At 43.1% G+C, this 18,494-nt stretch overlaps 1 protein-coding gene across 5 annotated transcripts in view; it reads left to right on the top strand.

The window, feature by feature from the left end:
• Positions 1-18,494, top strand: part of ATP8A2 (ATPase phospholipid transporting 8A2) — a 651,919-nt gene that overhangs the window by 385,080 nt on the left and 248,345 nt on the right. For all 5 annotated transcript variants that reach the window (XM_045376972.2, XM_045376974.2, XM_065533079.2 and 2 more), the window contains one exon: positions 16,473-16,656. In XM_045376972.2, coding sequence (XP_045232907.2) covers positions 16,473-16,656 — 184 coding nt within the window. The remainder of the gene's footprint in view (positions 1-16,472; positions 16,657-18,494) is intronic.

The raw sequence follows: 18,494 nt of genomic DNA on the forward strand, positions 1-18,494 counted from the left end.
GGGGAATGTATCTTAATGAATAGGTAGACAAGGTCATAGGCACAGTCATTAGCTCATTGTTCATCAGCAGGTGCTTGAGAGTACAGTAGATGTAAAATGTATTGTTCTGGGAGAATGGACATACGCTGACTGCGTGTTCTTTTGTTTTGTTGTTAGAGACAGGGTCTCACTATGTTGCCCAGGCTGGAGTGCAGCAGCGGCACAAGCGTAGCTCAATGCAGCCTCTCACTCCTGGCCAGTGCTTGTTTGCCCACACATCAGCGTTATGTAATATTAGTCCACTTTGTTGTTGGCAAACTCTGTTCAAAGTGCTTCCTCCACCTCAGATTCTTTTTGGCCAGTTTTGGTTCAGCATCTCTATCCATGGTCTCAGGACTAGCTCATGGCAAGGCTCCTCTGATTTTTCTAACTCTCCTCCTCCCCTTTCCTTACCACCCTGTAGTGTGTCTTTGAGCTGTATGTGATAGCAATTTTTACTGGGGTGATTTATAAATAGGTCATGTCTCCCCTCTTGAAGTTTGGAGTACTGTGGGGCACCACCAGCGCTGGTTGCTGTGGGGTCTTTGTGCCCTCCCTTGGTCTCCTTCAGTAAGCTGGGCCCTTAAGCTCTTGTGCCAAGAGAAGGAACAGACAGGGCAGACTGGAGGAGTGGACATGGGGCGCCGCTGATCAAAGAAAGGGTAGCCTGGCGGCCAGCAGCGCATCCAAGAACACTATATGAGCAAAAGTGGCAGGGAAATCCGGGAAGTGGGAGCTCACAAACCGAGTGCTAACACTTACCGGGTGTGGTCCCACAGCTGCCCTTTGGCTCCACCCACAATCATTGATAAAGCCATTTCTAGCTTATTTCCGGCCCCCAGCTCAGTGCTGACTCATGTGAATGTTGGCCAGACGCTCTAGCCTGTGTGGTTATTGGTTTCCTCTCCCTTTGTTGCATACAGTCCTCTGTCTGCCTTTCTACAGAGTACAGCAATGCATAGCTGCAAATTTGAGCATCTCATTCTAGTGCGGTAGGTCAGTCCACAAATACACTCTGAGTGCCAGCTCCATGCTGGCTATTGAGATGAACACCACCAGGCCTATGCTGGGAAAACAGCAAACACGGTGCTGGTGTTGCAGGGAAATCACCAGAGGGAAAATTATCCTCAACCTGGAGGGATGGCTCATTAGCTCAGTGATGTCCTTTCCCAGCTTCTTTCTTAGAGATATTTTGTCTTTGGAACTGGCAGCCACATGAGAGCCATGTGTCGCTCCCTGACTGTGGAAGGGTCTCAGTATCCTGAGTGCTTGGGGTGCACCCAAAAGGCAAACACCGCTTGCGTCAAAACGCAGTCCCCAGAGCTAAGGAAAAGTCTGTCTGTCACTAACATAGCATCTGGAAGAAATTGAAAATGGGTATTTCCTAATTCCCGTTAAAGTGTATTAAGCCAACATCCATGTATATTTTTCCTCTCCTTCATTCACTCAAGGACTTTCAAAGAAATCGCACCCCTTGCACTTAGCATGGTGTCTGTGTGACTTAGTCAATGAGCCATTAGGCACTGCAGATACCGTTTGCTCAGTCAAGATGGATAGCCCTGCCTTGTCACTGCATAACGCCTTGGAGGCCATAGGCTATCTCTGCACATCTCCCTTAATTGCCTGGTGCATTTATGTGGGTTGACTAGTTTGTTGCCATCTGCATAGCTGGGTTGTTTAATATATTTTTCTTTGTTCTGCTAATGATGTGAACTTCATTACATGCTGATAAAGAATCCTAAAATGTGCAAAGAAAACTGACAAAGAACGAACGGGCCCTGGCCCTGAACAGAACGGGCACGCCACTCTGCCGGCTGCCCAGACGCTGCAGTTGTTGTTACAGGAAGGAATGACTTTCTGTTTGCATTTTAGGAAAACTTCACCTTTTAAACATTTTAAATGGAAAAAAAAAGTATGTGATTTTTTTTTTTTTTTTTGCAGTTTTACTGATATAAGCTACAAATAGCTTCTTGGAAGCCAGTCACAACTCTCTTTTCAATAATGTTGAAACATTTTCCTTTGACTGGAAATTAATACCTTCAATTTAGAAGAACTCTAGTGAGAAGTTTATGCTCAAATACAGCCCCATGTAACTAAGGGAATCTTGGAGAGTTATCTGATGTCAAAAAACAGAGCGGTGTTAGCTCATTTTAAAAAATTGTTCTAGTGAAATATAAAGCAAAAAATCCAATTTTTAATTTTTATAATATTTAAGAATCATTTCAGAAATAAAGTACTTCTGTTTTTTAATATAGCAAAAGACAGATTATTATGGTAGAGAATAAATTAGGATTTTAGGCTAAGAAAAATGGTCATCTGTTGGAGTGCATGGTTCTGTTTTTCACTTTTCACTGTTTTTTTTTTTGTTTTTTTTTTTTTTTTTTTTTTTTGAGACAGAGTCTCACTCTGTCACCCAGGCTGGAGTGCAGTGGCCAGATTTCAGCTCATTGCAAGCTCCGCCTCCTGGGTTCACGCCATTCTCCTGCTTCAGCCTCCCGCGTAGGTGGGACTACAGGTGCCCGCCACCTCGCCCGGCTAGTTTTTTATATTTTTTAGTAGAGATGGGGTTTCACTGTGTTAGCCAGGATGGTCTCCATCTCTTGACCTCGTGATCCGCCCACCTCGGCCTCCCAAAGTGCTGGGATTACAGGCTTGAGCCACCGCGCCCAGCCTGTTTTTCACTTGTTAATTGTCTGGTGTTATTTTACATAGTTAGGCTTTTTCAAAATTTATGTCAATTTCTCTCAATTTTCTTAATGAAAAACTGTTTCTAGACTTCCATTTATACTAATTGCACCTTGATTGGATTATTTGCTGGTTTGCTTTTTGGGGTTTTGTTGTTGTTGTTGGAGATACGAGTAAGAGGAAAAACTATTTCCAGCACATGAATGGAAAAGAATCCCTTTGCTGTGTTTGACATTGCTTGAGGAGGCAATGTTTGTGACAGTTGCACATGATCATATGTTTGTAATTTATTCTTGTGAACAGCTGATATTGTTTTAGGGTATCAGGTTAGGTTGAGCTAAATGTACAGTTCTAATCAATCAAGACAAATGATGATACTGTCACAATTCCACCTCCAGAGGCAGGCCCTCTCCACTGTAGCTCCCAGCTTCACCCAGGGACAAAGCTATGGAAAGGGAGGCATACTGACCCTGCCAGAGTTCCTTCTTCATTCCTCGTTCATTCCATCTCCAAACCCACCTGTGGCCTTCACACTGCTTATCAGAACTGTTCCCATTATTGCTGCAATCTGATTCATATAGGCAAAACTGGCAGAAGCCACTGTGCACAAAGCATTCTGTTGGATGTAGGGGCAATTAAACAATGAACACGCAATCTTTTCCCTGTAGGAACTTACAATCTTATCTGTGTTATTCATATTCAGTGAATGATAATTTTAGTGTGAATATGTAATATAATATAATAGGTTGATATACAAAGAAACCCCAGGCCAGGCGCAATGGCTCATGCTTGCAATCCCAGCACTTTGGGAGGCTGAGGTGGGCAAGTCATGAGGTCAGGAGTTTGAGACCAGCCTGGCCAACATGGTGAAAACCCGTCTCTACTAAAAGTACAAAAAATTAGCTGGCTGTGGTGGTGGGCGCCTGTAATCCCAGCTACTCGGGAGGCTGAGGTAGGAGAATCACTAGAATCCAGGAGGCATAGGTTGCAGACAGCCGAGATTGCGCCACTGCACTCCAGCACAGGCGACAGTGTGAGACTCCATCTCAAAAAAAAAAAAAAGAAAGAAAGAAAAAAGAAACCCCATATAGATTTAGACATGGAGACAGTGGACTTGAAGGGAAGGGAGATAAATTCAAACAGGGACTCATCAGCCAAGACTTTCTTCTTGTTTCTCTTCCCACCTCCATCCTGAAGACCTTGAGAGGACTTAAAGCCAGAAGCTGAGAGGGGAAGGACACTCCCAGCCAGGACTAGCTCTCAGCCCGGATGGTGTCCTCACAGAGGCGGGGGGATGGCGTCCTCACAGAGGCGGGGGGATGGCGTCCTCACAGAGGCGGGGGGATGGTGCTCCAGGATAGCATGCAGCAGCAGCACCTACTCCAGGTAGCAGCCATGATAGGTTTTTTTCACCTTTCATCCATCTTTATCATTTATTTGGTTTTCACGGTTATCTTGTGAGGCAGATGGCAATGGCGGTATCCCCATATTATAAGCAGAAAACTGAATTGCAGGATTAGGTAACTGTTGGATTCTTTTTTTTTTGAGACAGGGTCTTGCTCTGTCATCCAGGCTGGAGTGAAGTCGTCACTTCACATGAGAAGTGAAAGCCTTTTCTCAGTCAGCTGAGACCCCTGTTATATGTATTTCTGACCCCCAAGCCCCTCATTTCTCAAGTTTTGTGGCTGGAACTTTCTTCATTCTCAACTCCCGCTTTGGTACTCACCCAATCCAGGCAGTTGTGTGTCTGGCTCACTCTGTCCTTTATCTCCTTTCTGAGCTCAGTGACTAGCTCTGCTCTGAAGGCACAGGGTCCTGCTGGCCCCATGCTGCAGCTTCCAGCCCAGGTGAGTAAGGCAGGTGTCGGCAGTATTGACCCCACCCATGAAGCCACCACAATGGCATACGTGATGTTTAGGTTGCCGCTGTTAACTTACAAAACGAGGTAACCTGATACACATGGCTGTCCTCATGTTAATTTACTCTGAAACGTACTTAATAGCTACCAGGTGGAGTCAAAAGTTGAGATTTGGCTTCTGTGAACAGGTGATGTAATAAACTCATAGCCTTACCCTTTCACCCCTTTTGATCAAAAACTGCAAGATGATCATTACTCATTTCATATGATAAGTGTGTCCTTGAACATGAAATGGAAACAATTGAGGAGGAGAAAGAGAAATGAGCTGTGTTTTAAGTCCAAAAAAACATTGCAAAAACATGGGCAATTCAACAAATATTTGTTTGTTACCTATTGTGTATGGTGCTAAGAGGCCTAAAGATGAGTAAAACAAGTCCCTAACACCAAGTAGCTTGTAGCCTAATTATGGAGATGGAAGCACATAGCCAACCACATTTCAGATCAGACTTTGTCCAAGGAAGTGTTATTATGATGGTATTAATCAATTAGGAAAGCAAGTTGCAAAATAACCTTTACACTAGAGTATGTCAACTGCTATTACAATTAGTTATAAAAATGTATTTCTTCTATGGATACACAATGTTTTGGGGCTCATGTCCTCTCTATATGCAGGCCCCCATGTGGTTGACCATTGTACTTACATTCATCCACCTGCCACCACCACCACATCTATCTGAAATCTGTCTGTCCATCTTTTTTCTGTCATTCGCCAGGACCTTATCAGACGTATAGAATCACTAGAAGTCATTTTCCTGTTCCATTTTTGGAACGGTAGAATGCCACTCCTGTTTTTTAAAAACAGTTTTACACATATCACAAAAAAGAAAAGCATTATTATTTCCCACTATTGAGATCTAGAATAAGTGGCTTGTTAAACAGTCTTCAGGTTTTAGAAAGTGTGTATGCTACTTGGAAGAAAGACCTTTGTGTGACTTACCTCCTTTCCCACCCAAGAAATTCCACTTCCAAATAAAGAAAGAGAAAGAAAGGAAGGAAGGGGGGAGAGAGAGAGATATATATTAATCTGCAAACTACCCCCTGAGTGTGAAGCACACATGGTGTTGGCCGTTGCTGTCCCTGTCCCTGTGGCTCTGGGGTCTCTTAATTGCTTGGATTAGGACTGAGGCGAAGGTCAGAACTGGATAGCCTGCCCGTTATTTCCAGAGTGCAGGAAGTTACAGTTTGGTGTAGATATGGGACTGGTAATCAGATGACCTTTTGTTCTGTGCACAGGTGATGGGTGAAGGGCAGGCCTAATTAAAACCATTCAATAGATTAAGCATCTCCGTTGTCATTAATTTTCAGCCATGCATGAGGTCGTGATGCCTGGTCCTGCAGGAGTCACAAGTTTGCTCTGAAATGTCAAAACTCAAACACTTCTCAGCTTTCCTGTCCGCTCTGATTCCTGTTCCCACCTTCCCCACAGCAGAGGTCAGGCACACGGTTTTGAAATACTAGTAAAATGTGCAGTGGGGAACAATACATGTATGTGAACTTCGAGGAAGCCAGACACTCCTGAGAGGGTCTTGGGGGCGTTAATAAAGCATCTCAAGGAAGCTGAGTATCAAATTCATGCTTTTTGTGCTAAAAACATTAAGGTATTTAAATGTGTTATTCTAATCCCTGTTTCAGCCTGGGAACAGAAGGATCTAATATCTTTTATTTAAATCCCAGCCTTCCTAGACTGCTCCATTCTTTTCAGTCTAGTACAGGAAGAGACAGACTATAACCAGTTGATTTCAGTGACTACAAAACTGTATATAATTCACAACATACAACACATTCAACTTTTACATAAAATGCACTTGCCCAGATCTTAATACATTCCACATCATTTAGTAGAGATGTCAGGTTTTCAGAAGCTAGACTTCTGTCAGAATGCCACTTTAATTGTTCTGTTTTTTTTGGACATGCGATAAAATTGTCACAGACGCAAGTACCGATGCATAAATTCTGAACCCCCAAGCAAAGTATCCTTATTTCAAAGTGAGCCCTTTCTCAGTTGTGGAGTAAACCGATCTTGAGCAGACAGGGTGTCCTCCTGTTTTTCTGAGAGCCCCTCTGCAAGTCTCAGCTGCAGAGGCAGCATTTACGGCTCGAATGCAGGATCGAGTTTTAAGGGTTTTGTTCAGTTAATAAAGAATATCAAGTTGCCCTCACCACTAACAACTGTAGGATGGCTGATCTGTAACTCCTGTTTCAAAGAAGACGATGCTCATAGGATGTTGAAGCAGTCACAAGTCATCATGTAGTAATTAAGATCAGTAAAATATATAGAGAGAGAGATGGCCATATATATGCCTCATATCTAAATCAATTGTTATGGCTTCTTCTCTTTAAAAATGTTTGGTTTTCAAGGACATTATTAGAGCCTGAAATCAGAATTTAGACGCCATATAAAGGTATCTTCAGGTAAATAGAATAGCTAATCTTAAAGTTCTTCATATTTTGTGTGTATACATTGGGAGGTGTATATAACACTGAAATAATTAGAATTGAACTTCTTATCATTATTAAATATTGAAAATGAGTTAAACGAACCCTTTGTACAAGGAAATTATTAGTAAATGTTAATGTGTGTTTGCAGTAGCATATTAACATAAATATTTTCTAAAAGCTGTCTATTTGTGGAGTGTGAAGAAGAGCTCAAATTCTGTTTTTGAAAGTTGAGTTATAAAGAATCTTTTGGAATATGGAAGCATTTAACCTTAGTATTTTTGAAAACTGATACACCTTATTAAATAATTTTTGTACTTATACAATGCTGTGGAAATTTCAAGCTTTCCACAATTTATACATGCTCAAATATATGTGTTAAATTCCTAAAATTACCATGGAATTGCAGCACTAAGATAAAAAGCAAGATGCTTGCACAGCTGCCTGCCTCTCCCCTCTCCTTTGCACAGACTCCTGGTGTTGTGACCTTAGCACCCGTTCAATTGCCATGTCACCCAAAGGAAAGGACCTATGGCTGGTATTGCCAAAATATGGTGGATGCATGTTTCCGCCATACCAAAATAACATGCATGTTTCCGCCATACCAAAATAATGCCGTCAGCACATCTGGGCTCTTAGATTACTTGCTCCACAAATCCTGGAGCGTGTTGACCTGTATTTCTCAAGGGTGGCTGGATAGCATCAGGGTTCATTATTATGTCATGCATGTTTTATAACCAATAATGAGATATACGTTTGTCATACTAGTCAGTCAGCAAGAATCCTTATCCTGCTGTGCACTGTGTTAAATAGTCATTTGTAATGCAAAGATACTACAGAGGTATTCTATTGTGATGGAATCGGATTCTAGGCTTAAATCATTGGACAAAGAACAAACAGGTGGTTGAGCTAAGCCGGGCAAAGTAACACACACCTGTGGCCTCAGCTACTTGGGAGGCTGAGGCAGGAGCATCGCTTGAGACTAGGAGTTCAAGACCAGCATGGGCAACATAAGGAGATCCTGTCTCAAAAAAAAAAGTGTATGTGTATAAAATATATGTTAGTACAGTATACATACACACACATATGATAAGGTACTTGAATATAATTTGTTGGAATGATTTGCATCATGCAACATCCCCAAGACCACTTGTAAACGTTTGGCAAGCTGATATCTGTTAAGCCCTCAAAGTGCTTTTGTCAGGTGTTATGCAGGGGCCAGAGATGGGCTTATAATAGTCAAAGCATTATGATCTAAAGAGGCCAAGAAAAAAACTAAGCTCAGGTGTTAGCTTTTTCCAGGAGAGCTCTTTGTGAGGACAAAGATTGTTGTCAGCCATGTGTCATTAAAAGCTGTCACAAGGCTGGGCACCGTGGCTCACGCCTATAAACTCAGCACTTTGGGAGGCTGAGGCGGGCTGCTCACCTGAGGTCAGGAGTTCAAGACTAGGCTGGCCAACATGGCGAAATCCCATCTCTACTAAAAATACATAAGAAAAAAATCAGCTGGGTGTGGGTGTGGTGGTGCACGCCTGTAGTCCCAGCTACTTGGGAGGCTGAGGCAAGAGAATTGCTTGAACCTGGGAGGTGGAGGTTGCAGTGAGCTGAGATCGTGCCCATTGCACTCCAGCCTGGGCGATGGAGTGAGACTCTGTCTCAAAATAAAAAAAGAGCTTTCCCAGAAGGCCTAGAATGTTTTTAAGGGTATTTGGAGAAAATAGAATCAAGACCCACTAGCATGTTGGTCAGGAAGTTTGCAAACGGTATCTTTTCTCTTGAATCACAGGACAAGTGGGGTGTTTTTATCTGCTTTCCATGAATGATGCGTTTGGATCTCTCAGAGGTGGCCAGTCATTTATGTATTCCTTTCATCCTCTCCATCTGCGAGTAGGCTTTCAGAACTGCACGCTAATAGCATGTTCCTAGGTCTGTTGTTTATATGGAAGTTAAGATAGTTTTGTTTAAATAGAACTGTATTTTTTTTTCTATTACACTTAATTATGGGTGGAGATGTAACTAGTCTTGAAATCATGATTTTGATAGTCACCATTTATTGAATGTCTGCTATACAAATCTTAAATTAGACATTTGCAGAAGGGTGAGGAAAGGGAGGGATAGAAAAGAAATGAAAGATGTCATCTCGGTCCTTGTGAAGGTTAGAGAGAAAAACATACTCCCCCAGGATGGATAGAACCAATTGCATTGAATAGTTTGTGGAAAGAAATGTACGGATTAAATAATTTTTTTTAAAAAGCCAATTCTTAAAACTTTTATGTCACCTGTCTGCTCTTTCATAATGCAGCTGATGGTGTTAGGGAAAGAATGGTAACTCAAATCACATGGCATTTTGTAGGAAATCCCCTCTTTTATGTTCAGATGTGGTTTTGAAACATGTAAGGATTCCGAGAAATGCTTCCATGGGAGGGGCTCCATAACACCTTCGTCTTTAGAGGAAATACTGGCGTGAGATTTCCAGAATTTTTTGCTGCAAAAGCAACCAAAGCTAGAAACACTCATCCCTGAAAGTCTGCACACGTGGCTCATTTAACAGTGAGGTGCACGTAGTCACTCTGAAACCCCTTTGCTCATGGATTGTTCTTTCTGCTGTCAGCACTCACCTTGCTTTTCAAAATATGTCCCACCTTAGACCCAACCCTTGTGAGGCTGCCTCTTGATCAAACACTGCATTCTTTGAAATAAAAACTGAACTGCTCTCACCTTTCCTTAGTTGTTGCATCTCTCTAAGGCACACTCTCTTGCAGCTTTCTTAGTTACAGCTCCCCTCCATGTGTAAGTTTTTATAGTGAGGGAGCTTTTCTAGTGAGGGAGCACTTACATCTCCCTTAGAACTATTGAGTTGAGTTGCAATTTTCTTTCTTTGTGCCTCTAAATAAGCTAACCCACAGGTACCTATTGGGCTTGCCTGAATGTACCCCCATTCCTGCCACTATCCTTTCCCACTGCTGCCCTCCCAACCCCAAATTCTACATCTGCCACTGTGCTCCAGCGGCCATTCCAAGCTGCCCAAATTGTCTACTTTTAGAATTTAGGGCTACAATGAAGTACACCAAAATCTGGGGCATGAGATTAAGTTTTGAGGGAGCCGCACAGTTCGGGTGAGAGCACAGATGTTCCAGAAGGGAACGACTGTCCAGAAGACCTGGACGCCCCGGGTTGCATCCTGCACAAATGTACTAAATGCATCTGAAGAAAGAACACAGTGGTCAGAAGGGATGTGGTCAGCCATGGAGGCATTTAACAAATAGGATGGGTTAATTAATTTAACTGGTTTTAGACTCAAATATCAAGTGTTTGTGTATCTATCTACTTAAGCTATGAGATTTTTAAAGGTACTGAAGTTTTTGACTGCTGTGGAAAAGAAGACGTTATATTTTATTTAAATAACTATTTTAATAAGAAAATCCTTTTCATAGGATAGTATTTTCAACAGGAAAATGAACACTTTTCCAAATGAAATCTTCTGATATATTGGAGCACTTTATAGTTAAATATCATGTATTTTAGGCTTTGTATTGATAAGTTGGTTTCTGTGTCATTACAAAAAACAACTTACGAAGTATTGTATGTTGTATTTCAGTTAGTTTCTGCCCCTGCCACCTTCTTATTTGAGACACTCAGATTAAAAGAGTATTTTTAATGAAATACCAAACAAAATGTATACTTTCTGGGTTTCTGTTTAAAAGTGAAGAAGGAAAACCTACATATGCAAAACTTTAAGAAAGGGGATAAGATTCAGTGTTTCTTGTAATTGTTAACTGTCAGTATGGTCATGTTGTATGTATCTTATGCTATGGAAATTCAGGCTTAGCTAGAAAACATTTGTACTAGAAAGAACTTGTGGTATTGTCTGGGCCAGTGCAGGTGACTCGAGTGTGGTCCAGAGACAAGCAGCAGCGGCAGCAGCCAGGAGCTTGTTAGAAATGCACATTCACAGGCCCGGCCCAGACTTTCCGATCAGAGGCTGTACCTTGACAATCCCTCTGGGTGATTCTAATGCTCACTTAAAACTGGAAACTCATTGATCTAGGATAGTGGTTTTCAAACTTCCTTTTAGTCATAAGGACTGCTATATGTAATAAAGATGTTTTCAAATCCAGATAGTGAAAGAATTTTGTGAGTCTGGTTAATTAATAAGTGTTTTGGGTCTCTTGGGGGGTCCTGGGTGGAGTTCCTTGTAACCTCTCTGGCTCAAGTGAGCTCAGTGTACGAATCTGCAATCAAGATCCAGCCCCCCTTTGACAACTGGGCAGGTAAGATCAGAGGAGGTAAAGAATCTGCCTAGTTTATCAGGGAACCCCGCCCCCAGTATTTCAAAGTAGGTTCTTTCTACCTTCCGTAAGTGTCAGCTGGTCTGAGAAATAAAGAGAAAGAGTTGAAAGAGAGAAATTTTACAGCTGGGCCTCTAGGGGTGACATCACATATTAATAATAGGACCATGATAGGACCATGATGCCCACCTGAGCTGCAAAACCAGCAAGTTTTTATTAAGGATTTCAAAAGGGGGAGAGGGTGTACGAACAGGGAGTGGTCACAAAGATCACATGCTGCAAAGGGCAAAAAGGAGAACAAAGATCATAAGGCAAAGGGCAAAAGCAGAATTACCGATTAGGGCCTATGTTCAGCGGTGCACGTCTTATCTTGATAAACATCTTAAACAACAGAAAACAGGGTTCAAGAGCAGAGAACTGGTCTGACTTCAGATTTACCAGGGCAGGGTTTTCCCCCACCCTAGTAAGCCTGAGGGCACTGCAGGAGACCAGGGTGTATCTCAGTCCTTATCTCAACCGCATAGGACAGATACTCCCAGAGTGGCCGTTTATAGACCTCCCCCCAGGAATGCAATTCTTTTCCTAGGGACTTAATAGTAATATTCCTTGCTAGGAAAAGAATTTAATGATCTCTCTCCTACTTACACGTCCATTATAGGCTCTCTGCCAGAAGAAAAATATGTTTTTTTTTGCCTGACCCTGCAGGCAGTCGGACATTATGGTTGTCTTCCCATGTTCCCTTGCTGTTACTCTGTTCTTTTTCAAGGTGCACTGATTTCATATTGTTCAAACACACATGTTTTACAATCAGTTTGTACAGTTAACACAATCATCACAGTGATCCTGAGGTGATGTACATCCTCAGTTTATGAAGATAACAGGATTAAGAGATTAAGATAAAGACAGGCATAAGAAATTATGAAAGTATTATTTGGAAAGTGATAAATGTCCATATTAAAATGAAATCTTCACAATTTATGTTCCTCTGTCATGGCTCCAGCCAGTCCCTCTGTTCAGGGTCCCTGACTTCCTGCAACATTAAGTTTGCTCAGATGATATTGCAAGATCAGAAGTAGCAACTCTGAGAGCAGGATTTATGTATATCAGATAAATTAATGTATGATCATTAGTTCTATAAAAGCAGTTACCCAAGGTTTCACTTAAGTGTTATATTTGAAATAACTTTAGAGAGCTAGTTTTTAAATTTCAGGGACATGTATCCCATAAAATGAGATACTCCAGGAACTGATTTTTGTAAGTCTCAAAAGAAAAACTTATTTTTCATTTTAGAATCTATTATATTATCCAAAAAAGCAGATAGAATACTCCAGTCAACTGAATGCTTTTGGTTTATATTTCTATTCATAATACACCAAAATAGGATTAAAGAAGTGCCCCCAAGCACCTAGGTTAGCTCAGCTGTGGTCTGGAGTTTTTATTTTATAGGTTGAATTATTATATGTAGGGCATACTTATTAAGTGTGGCATGTGATTCCAGGTCACAAGTTAAGATTAAGAAAGAGCCGGCTTGTGCTTCCTGGCAACTTGGTATACTAAAATACTGCATATGGCTAAAGCGGGGTGGTGCCTCTTCAGTTCTGTAGAAATTAGCTGTTGGACATCTGTTTTGAACCCCTAGTGTGTGCTAGAATTATGTTTTCTCAAGGCATTACAGCTGAGGGCGTAATAAATCCTTGATGAGAATTTCATGCTCCTAAAACACTGCCGTATGGCTTGCTTTATATACCCCGGTCGGGTTTTCCCCTAATTTTTGCTTTTTGGGAAAGGCAGCTGTTGGATGTTCATAGATTGTACTTTAAGCCATTGGAATCCTGACTTGACTTACTTGAGATCCAAATCCCAGAGTGGCAAGCCCAGTGAGTCTATTTGACTTGCTCCTCATTTCCCATTGGTTGGCCTATAGCTAACCTCCCTCATAGAAAACCAACAACTTTAACCTCAAAGAAAACCCGAGTCTGTTTAGGTCCTTTCCGGTTCCACTCCCGAGATTTTCTGACCCCTGAAGTGTGAAGTGACCAAGCCTTCCGCCCATGGGCTTCCTTTCTCTCTAGACCACCTCGAATTTGCTTAGGAAGAAGCCAGCTTTCTTGATCACTTGAGTGACATATAGACTCAAGGAGGAGTCGCAGCCTCAGGCCTCCTGATTCCTGTTTAAGTTCCTGTTTTACGCTCTCTTGTGATACTTTCATGGATGCACAAGAGGAGTTGTAGATTAAGTGATGGCCTCCTTAGTGAGGTTCCACCTCAGTGAGTGAATGATTTTAATTAAAGAGTGATTAATGTAATCATAGGACTCCAGACTCTGGATCCACTATGTCCTCAGTGTCTCAGAAATTCCTTTGCACAGCCCTTAGACCAAAAGGAAAACTTAAGTTTCTAATTATTAAGTAGGTAAAGTCAAATAATTTAAGAAGTATTTATGACCCTACAACTTAGCAGACATTTGAATCAATAATGTCATTGAAAGACATACATTGAAAGAAATAATCCTTATTTCTTCCATTGTTAAATAATCATTACTGTTGACAATGGCATGTGGTTATGTGACTGTTGAGCGCTGCACAACTTCCCAAACTTTAGGCTAAGCATAGCTGCTGCCTTGCTCATTTTCTATTCCACATTGATTTTCACAAGGCATTTGCTTTTTATCATCACCACCATGAGAGCTCAGCTTCACAAAGACATACCATGAAAAGGGATGCAGTGTGATTTACTGTTGAAACTGTGAGCTACTTCCAGCTAGTATTTTCACTGTTACCTGAGAGACATTGCTGTATTTCCCTCAAAAATTAAAAAAATTTCTGCTGCAGCATCCCCAGAGCACCTGCACACCCAGTTGGGAACCACAAGTCTGATGGCATGCAGTTCTCAGAAGTGTCCAGTCTTGTTTTGTTTTTCCAACAGTTAAGATGTTTCACATAATCCTATGCTAGGTGGAGTAGGAGATGCAATTGTTTTATACTTGCTAGTCAACACAGTGGTTTAACATTCATACATCACCACCATTCCATGAGGTGGCTGGTTCTCATTTTCCCAATCCCACTCATGGAAAGCAGGGGCTCATGGACCTCCTTTCCCTGCTTAAATGGTTAATGTGTGGTGCGCAGGAAAAGGTCATACTCAGGCCTTTAACCGTGGCTCCCAGGTTGTTTTCTCCAACCATATTTGATCTGTGGTTCTGTAGAGTTCAAAAACAAAATGGGAAGTCACTTTTGTGTAGCCAATTATAGCTGTGGACTGCCTCTGCCAAAAAGATCAGCCCTTGGCTTTAAGTATCAGTTGCACAGACTAGGAGGGAACACATACAGCTTAATATCCCTTCATGTTAAAATTGCTTATGTGGAGTTGACTAGAGGCTTCATTGATAATCAGTGGTAAAGCTCAAGTAACTTTCTTTTAGGTCACATTAAAGTGAATCTGGCATCTGCTACCAGGGAGATGGTGATTCTGTTCTATCCTGCTCTCAGTTGCCTAAAAGATTATACGTGGAGGCTATTTTTTAAGTTCTGAAGCATGCCTATTAAATAATGGTTGAAGAACCTGAGAATATGTAGCAAGCAACAACAGAGCTTTGGGAGGAAGGATGTGATAGCTATTTTTATATTTCAGCCTCCCAAATATTTGTAAGAGAAGTTAGACTTTTCCTGTTTAGCCCCAAATGACAGAGTTAGTACTCTTCAGTATGCTTAGTAACAACAAAAAAGTAAAAATAATTTGCAGTGGTCATACCTACTCCAGGAGGCATCGAACTGCTGCCATTGCAAACCCTTGTGAAAATGCTAAAAGGGACATCAGGTTGTGTAACCCGGCTCCTAAAGTCCTTTCATCATGTTTTTCTAACTTTCTAACTCTTATCTTTGTCACTGAGCAAAGGCTTTTTACACGGTTTTACATTCAGTTTGCTGTCTCGCCAAATGCGTTTCTTTCTCAAGTTGGTAGAATGAGATGTCAGGTAGCACTTCAGTTTTCTGTTTGGAACAGGTATCTTTATGGGTAGGGACCATCTAGGAGCAGTTGAAGTTCTTACTGGGCAAATCTTTGAGTGTCCATTCTAGCTGATGCATGAAGTCCAATGTGGGCGTGGCCAGTAGACCTCGGGGACATCCAGAAAAATCTTTTACTTTGTGTTTATTCTGTGTGTGTGGCAGCGGGGGGCTGCGGGGCTGTTTAAGTGATCCAAGAGCTTACCTGTAAATTCCCCAAATCAAGCATCAGCTTATCAATTCAGAATGTACAGTCACTCAGTCCTGAGATGCTAGTCTTTGGTTCATGTTGCTGTGTTTTCTGGTCTGCACTCTGAAGAAGCACTTCACTATCATGAATACCCCTCTGCTTTAGACCCCACAGATTTATACTGGCTCCTCTTCCCAGACAACTTGAGGACCTGGGAAAGCTTGGCCGCCATCTTGGATTCCTTGTGGAAAGAACCGCTCCTAGGCAGGGGCTGATCTTCTCACCCCCTTGAGGGCTGTGCTTGCACGGCTCAGCGAGGGGAGACTTCCGCTCCCTGACTCCCATCCTAAATCCTCTGCCTTGGCTGCCCTTCAAACACAGCTTCCTTTTCTGGGGTGGATGTAGAGAAGTCTTTTTTTTCCTTCCTCTTACCCCAGCCCTCTTTCTGCACGTTCTCATGCCCTGCCAATTTCCTTTCCCTTCTGTAAAAGCAGATTTTACAGAAAATTCCCTTGCCAGCCCTCGGTTGTATATGATGTACCATAAAGCAAAAGGAGGTCTGTGCTGGCTTTCTGATTTATTGGAAAGATATTTCCGAAGACCCCTGTAACTAGCCTGACTGCCTTTATCATTCAGCAGGGCACAGGTACCCCTGAGGAGTTTGTGCAGATGCCTCCCACTGAGCAGAGTGATTACAAATAGGCTGTGTTTTAAGTTAGTTTTCTGTTGTGTATTTCATCTGAGAAGTTGGCAAATACTTGAAAGCCACAAGCTCCTGTTTTCTGAAAGGTTCTTTGCACATGAGCATAAAATGTATGTATTGAATTTGGAGATCATCCAGTAACTGTCCTTTTAATGCAGCGGAATGTAGATTACAGCTGTTTCCTCTGGAAAGATGTGCATAGTTCTGATTTCCCTCTCTTTTCTCATAGAGTGTCTCCTCTGCAGAAGTCTGAGATAGTGGATGTGGTGAAGAAGCGGGTGAAGGCCATCACCCTCGCCATCGGAGACGGCGCCAATGATGTCGGGATGATCCAGACAGCCCACGTGGGTGTGGGAATCAGTGGCAATGAAGGCATGCAGGCCACCAACAACTCGGATTACGCCATCGCACAGGTCAGCAGTTTGGGCGTCCAGCCGCCCCATCCTGTTGAGAGATGGTAGCTGGGCATGAGGACCTGGCGTTTAAGCTTCAGTGCAGCCCCAAACCTCTGCCGCTCCTCTTGAGGTGCTGTCCAGATGAAAACCCAGGGATATTCGGATTTCTCTGTGGTTGTGATCTTGTGCAGTTTGGAGGCCCTGTCCTGCTGGTGGGTTTTCTTTGGCCAGCTGTGGGGTTGGCCAAGCTGCTCTGTGATCCAGGCAAGGTGCTACTCCTATCAGACAGGTCCCTGATCTTGCTAATAATAACCTCTCACCCTCAGCTTCTGCATCTGCTGCATTGCTTTTCCTACTGCATCACCTGCTGAAGCACAGCTGTGCTCATGACAGCCTTTCTCTGTAATCCCGTTCTGGTCTCAACCCTGCCAAAGGTGCTGGGACACCCCCTGGTTAGGTGCTTAAGATCAGGGGCGAGCAGTGATTTACAGCTGTCGTCTTCCCTGTAGTTGTGACAGGGGTGCTGCCCAGGACCACGCCTGTGAGGTGAATTGCCACGAGCATGAGCTGGGTTTGGGCCGTAATGACCCGTGGTCAGTAGCAAACAGCCTCCTGAAGTTAGGCCAAGTCCAGTCCATTCCTCTCTGCCCTGAGCCTCGCATGCCAGGGCTCCTGATGTGCTGTACTGCACTGCTGGCCTGAGGATGAAGGAAAGCTCCACTCCGCAGTGATAGCCCAAAGGTGAGGGAAGATAGCCGATTTCCTGAACTGTAGGGTGCATATCTGAGACCACCTTTGCAAAATCATGACGGAGACCGTGGAAGAGATTGAACTTAACCGACTCCATCTTGCTTCTAACCTCCAAGCTGTCCTTGTTCATTCCTGGGCATAAGCTGAACTAACTTTGAGAGAAACTTAGTTTATCGTTTAAACAAAGATGGTAACAGCCCTTTCCCAAAGCAGACCTCCTCCTTGCCTGGGGACTAGACTGACATTAACCACAAGATTTGAAATGATGGCTTAGGAGTCATGCAGTTGGAGGCTACAAGATTCTGACCCTCTTAAACTGCTCCTAAGATCAGGGCTTGAGACATTTTGCAGACCCTGCACTTGATGGATCAGCTGGCACCACCCAGATCCGTAAACTGGCTCATCTAATCTTGTAGCTCCCACCACCCAGGAACTGACTGAGCACACAGGAAGACAGCTTTGGACTCCTGATGATTTCTTCCCTGAGCAATCAGCGTTCCTGGTTCACTGGCTACCCCCATCCAAGTTTTCCTTAAAAGCTCCCTGAATGCTCAGGGAGACTGATTTGAGTAACAATAAGCTCCAGTCTGCCTCCCATTCAGCTCTGCATGAATTATTCTTCATTGCACTTCCTCTGTCTTGTGGAATCGGCTGTGTCTAGGCAACGGGCAAGGTGAACCCCTTGGGTGGTTACATATCTCGATGATTGGGCCTGCTGGATCATCCAGAAAACCTGGACATCACAGTGAACCTGGGGCATGTCCCTCTGTCTCCAGATTGCGACACATCGTGAGTAGATGCCTGCCCATCGGCTGGGTAGCAGGAATCCCCTTGTGTTTCTGCGGTGTTGAGGTGTTTGAAGAACGTGTTCACCTCAGTCACACGAACACAAGGGAAAATGGCCATCCACCCCTTCCAGCTGAAATCAGGGGCTGTATATAAAATGTGAACGAGCTTCCTATAGCCCCAGGGCTTCAGGCCAGTCCTCTGCAGCTCTGGGGCTCCACCTCCCCAAAGTGGGGGCTGTGTGTTAGAACACCTCTCAGGTTTCTTCTCAGCTCGCAGTTCTGCAGATGCAGGGAGGAATTACAAAATCCTCCTGGCTC

The sequence above is a fragment of the Macaca fascicularis genome, chromosome 17 (assembly GCF_037993035.2).
Source record: "Macaca fascicularis isolate 582-1 chromosome 17, T2T-MFA8v1.1".
Taxonomy (NCBI): Eukaryota; Metazoa; Chordata; class Mammalia; order Primates; family Cercopithecidae; genus Macaca; species Macaca fascicularis.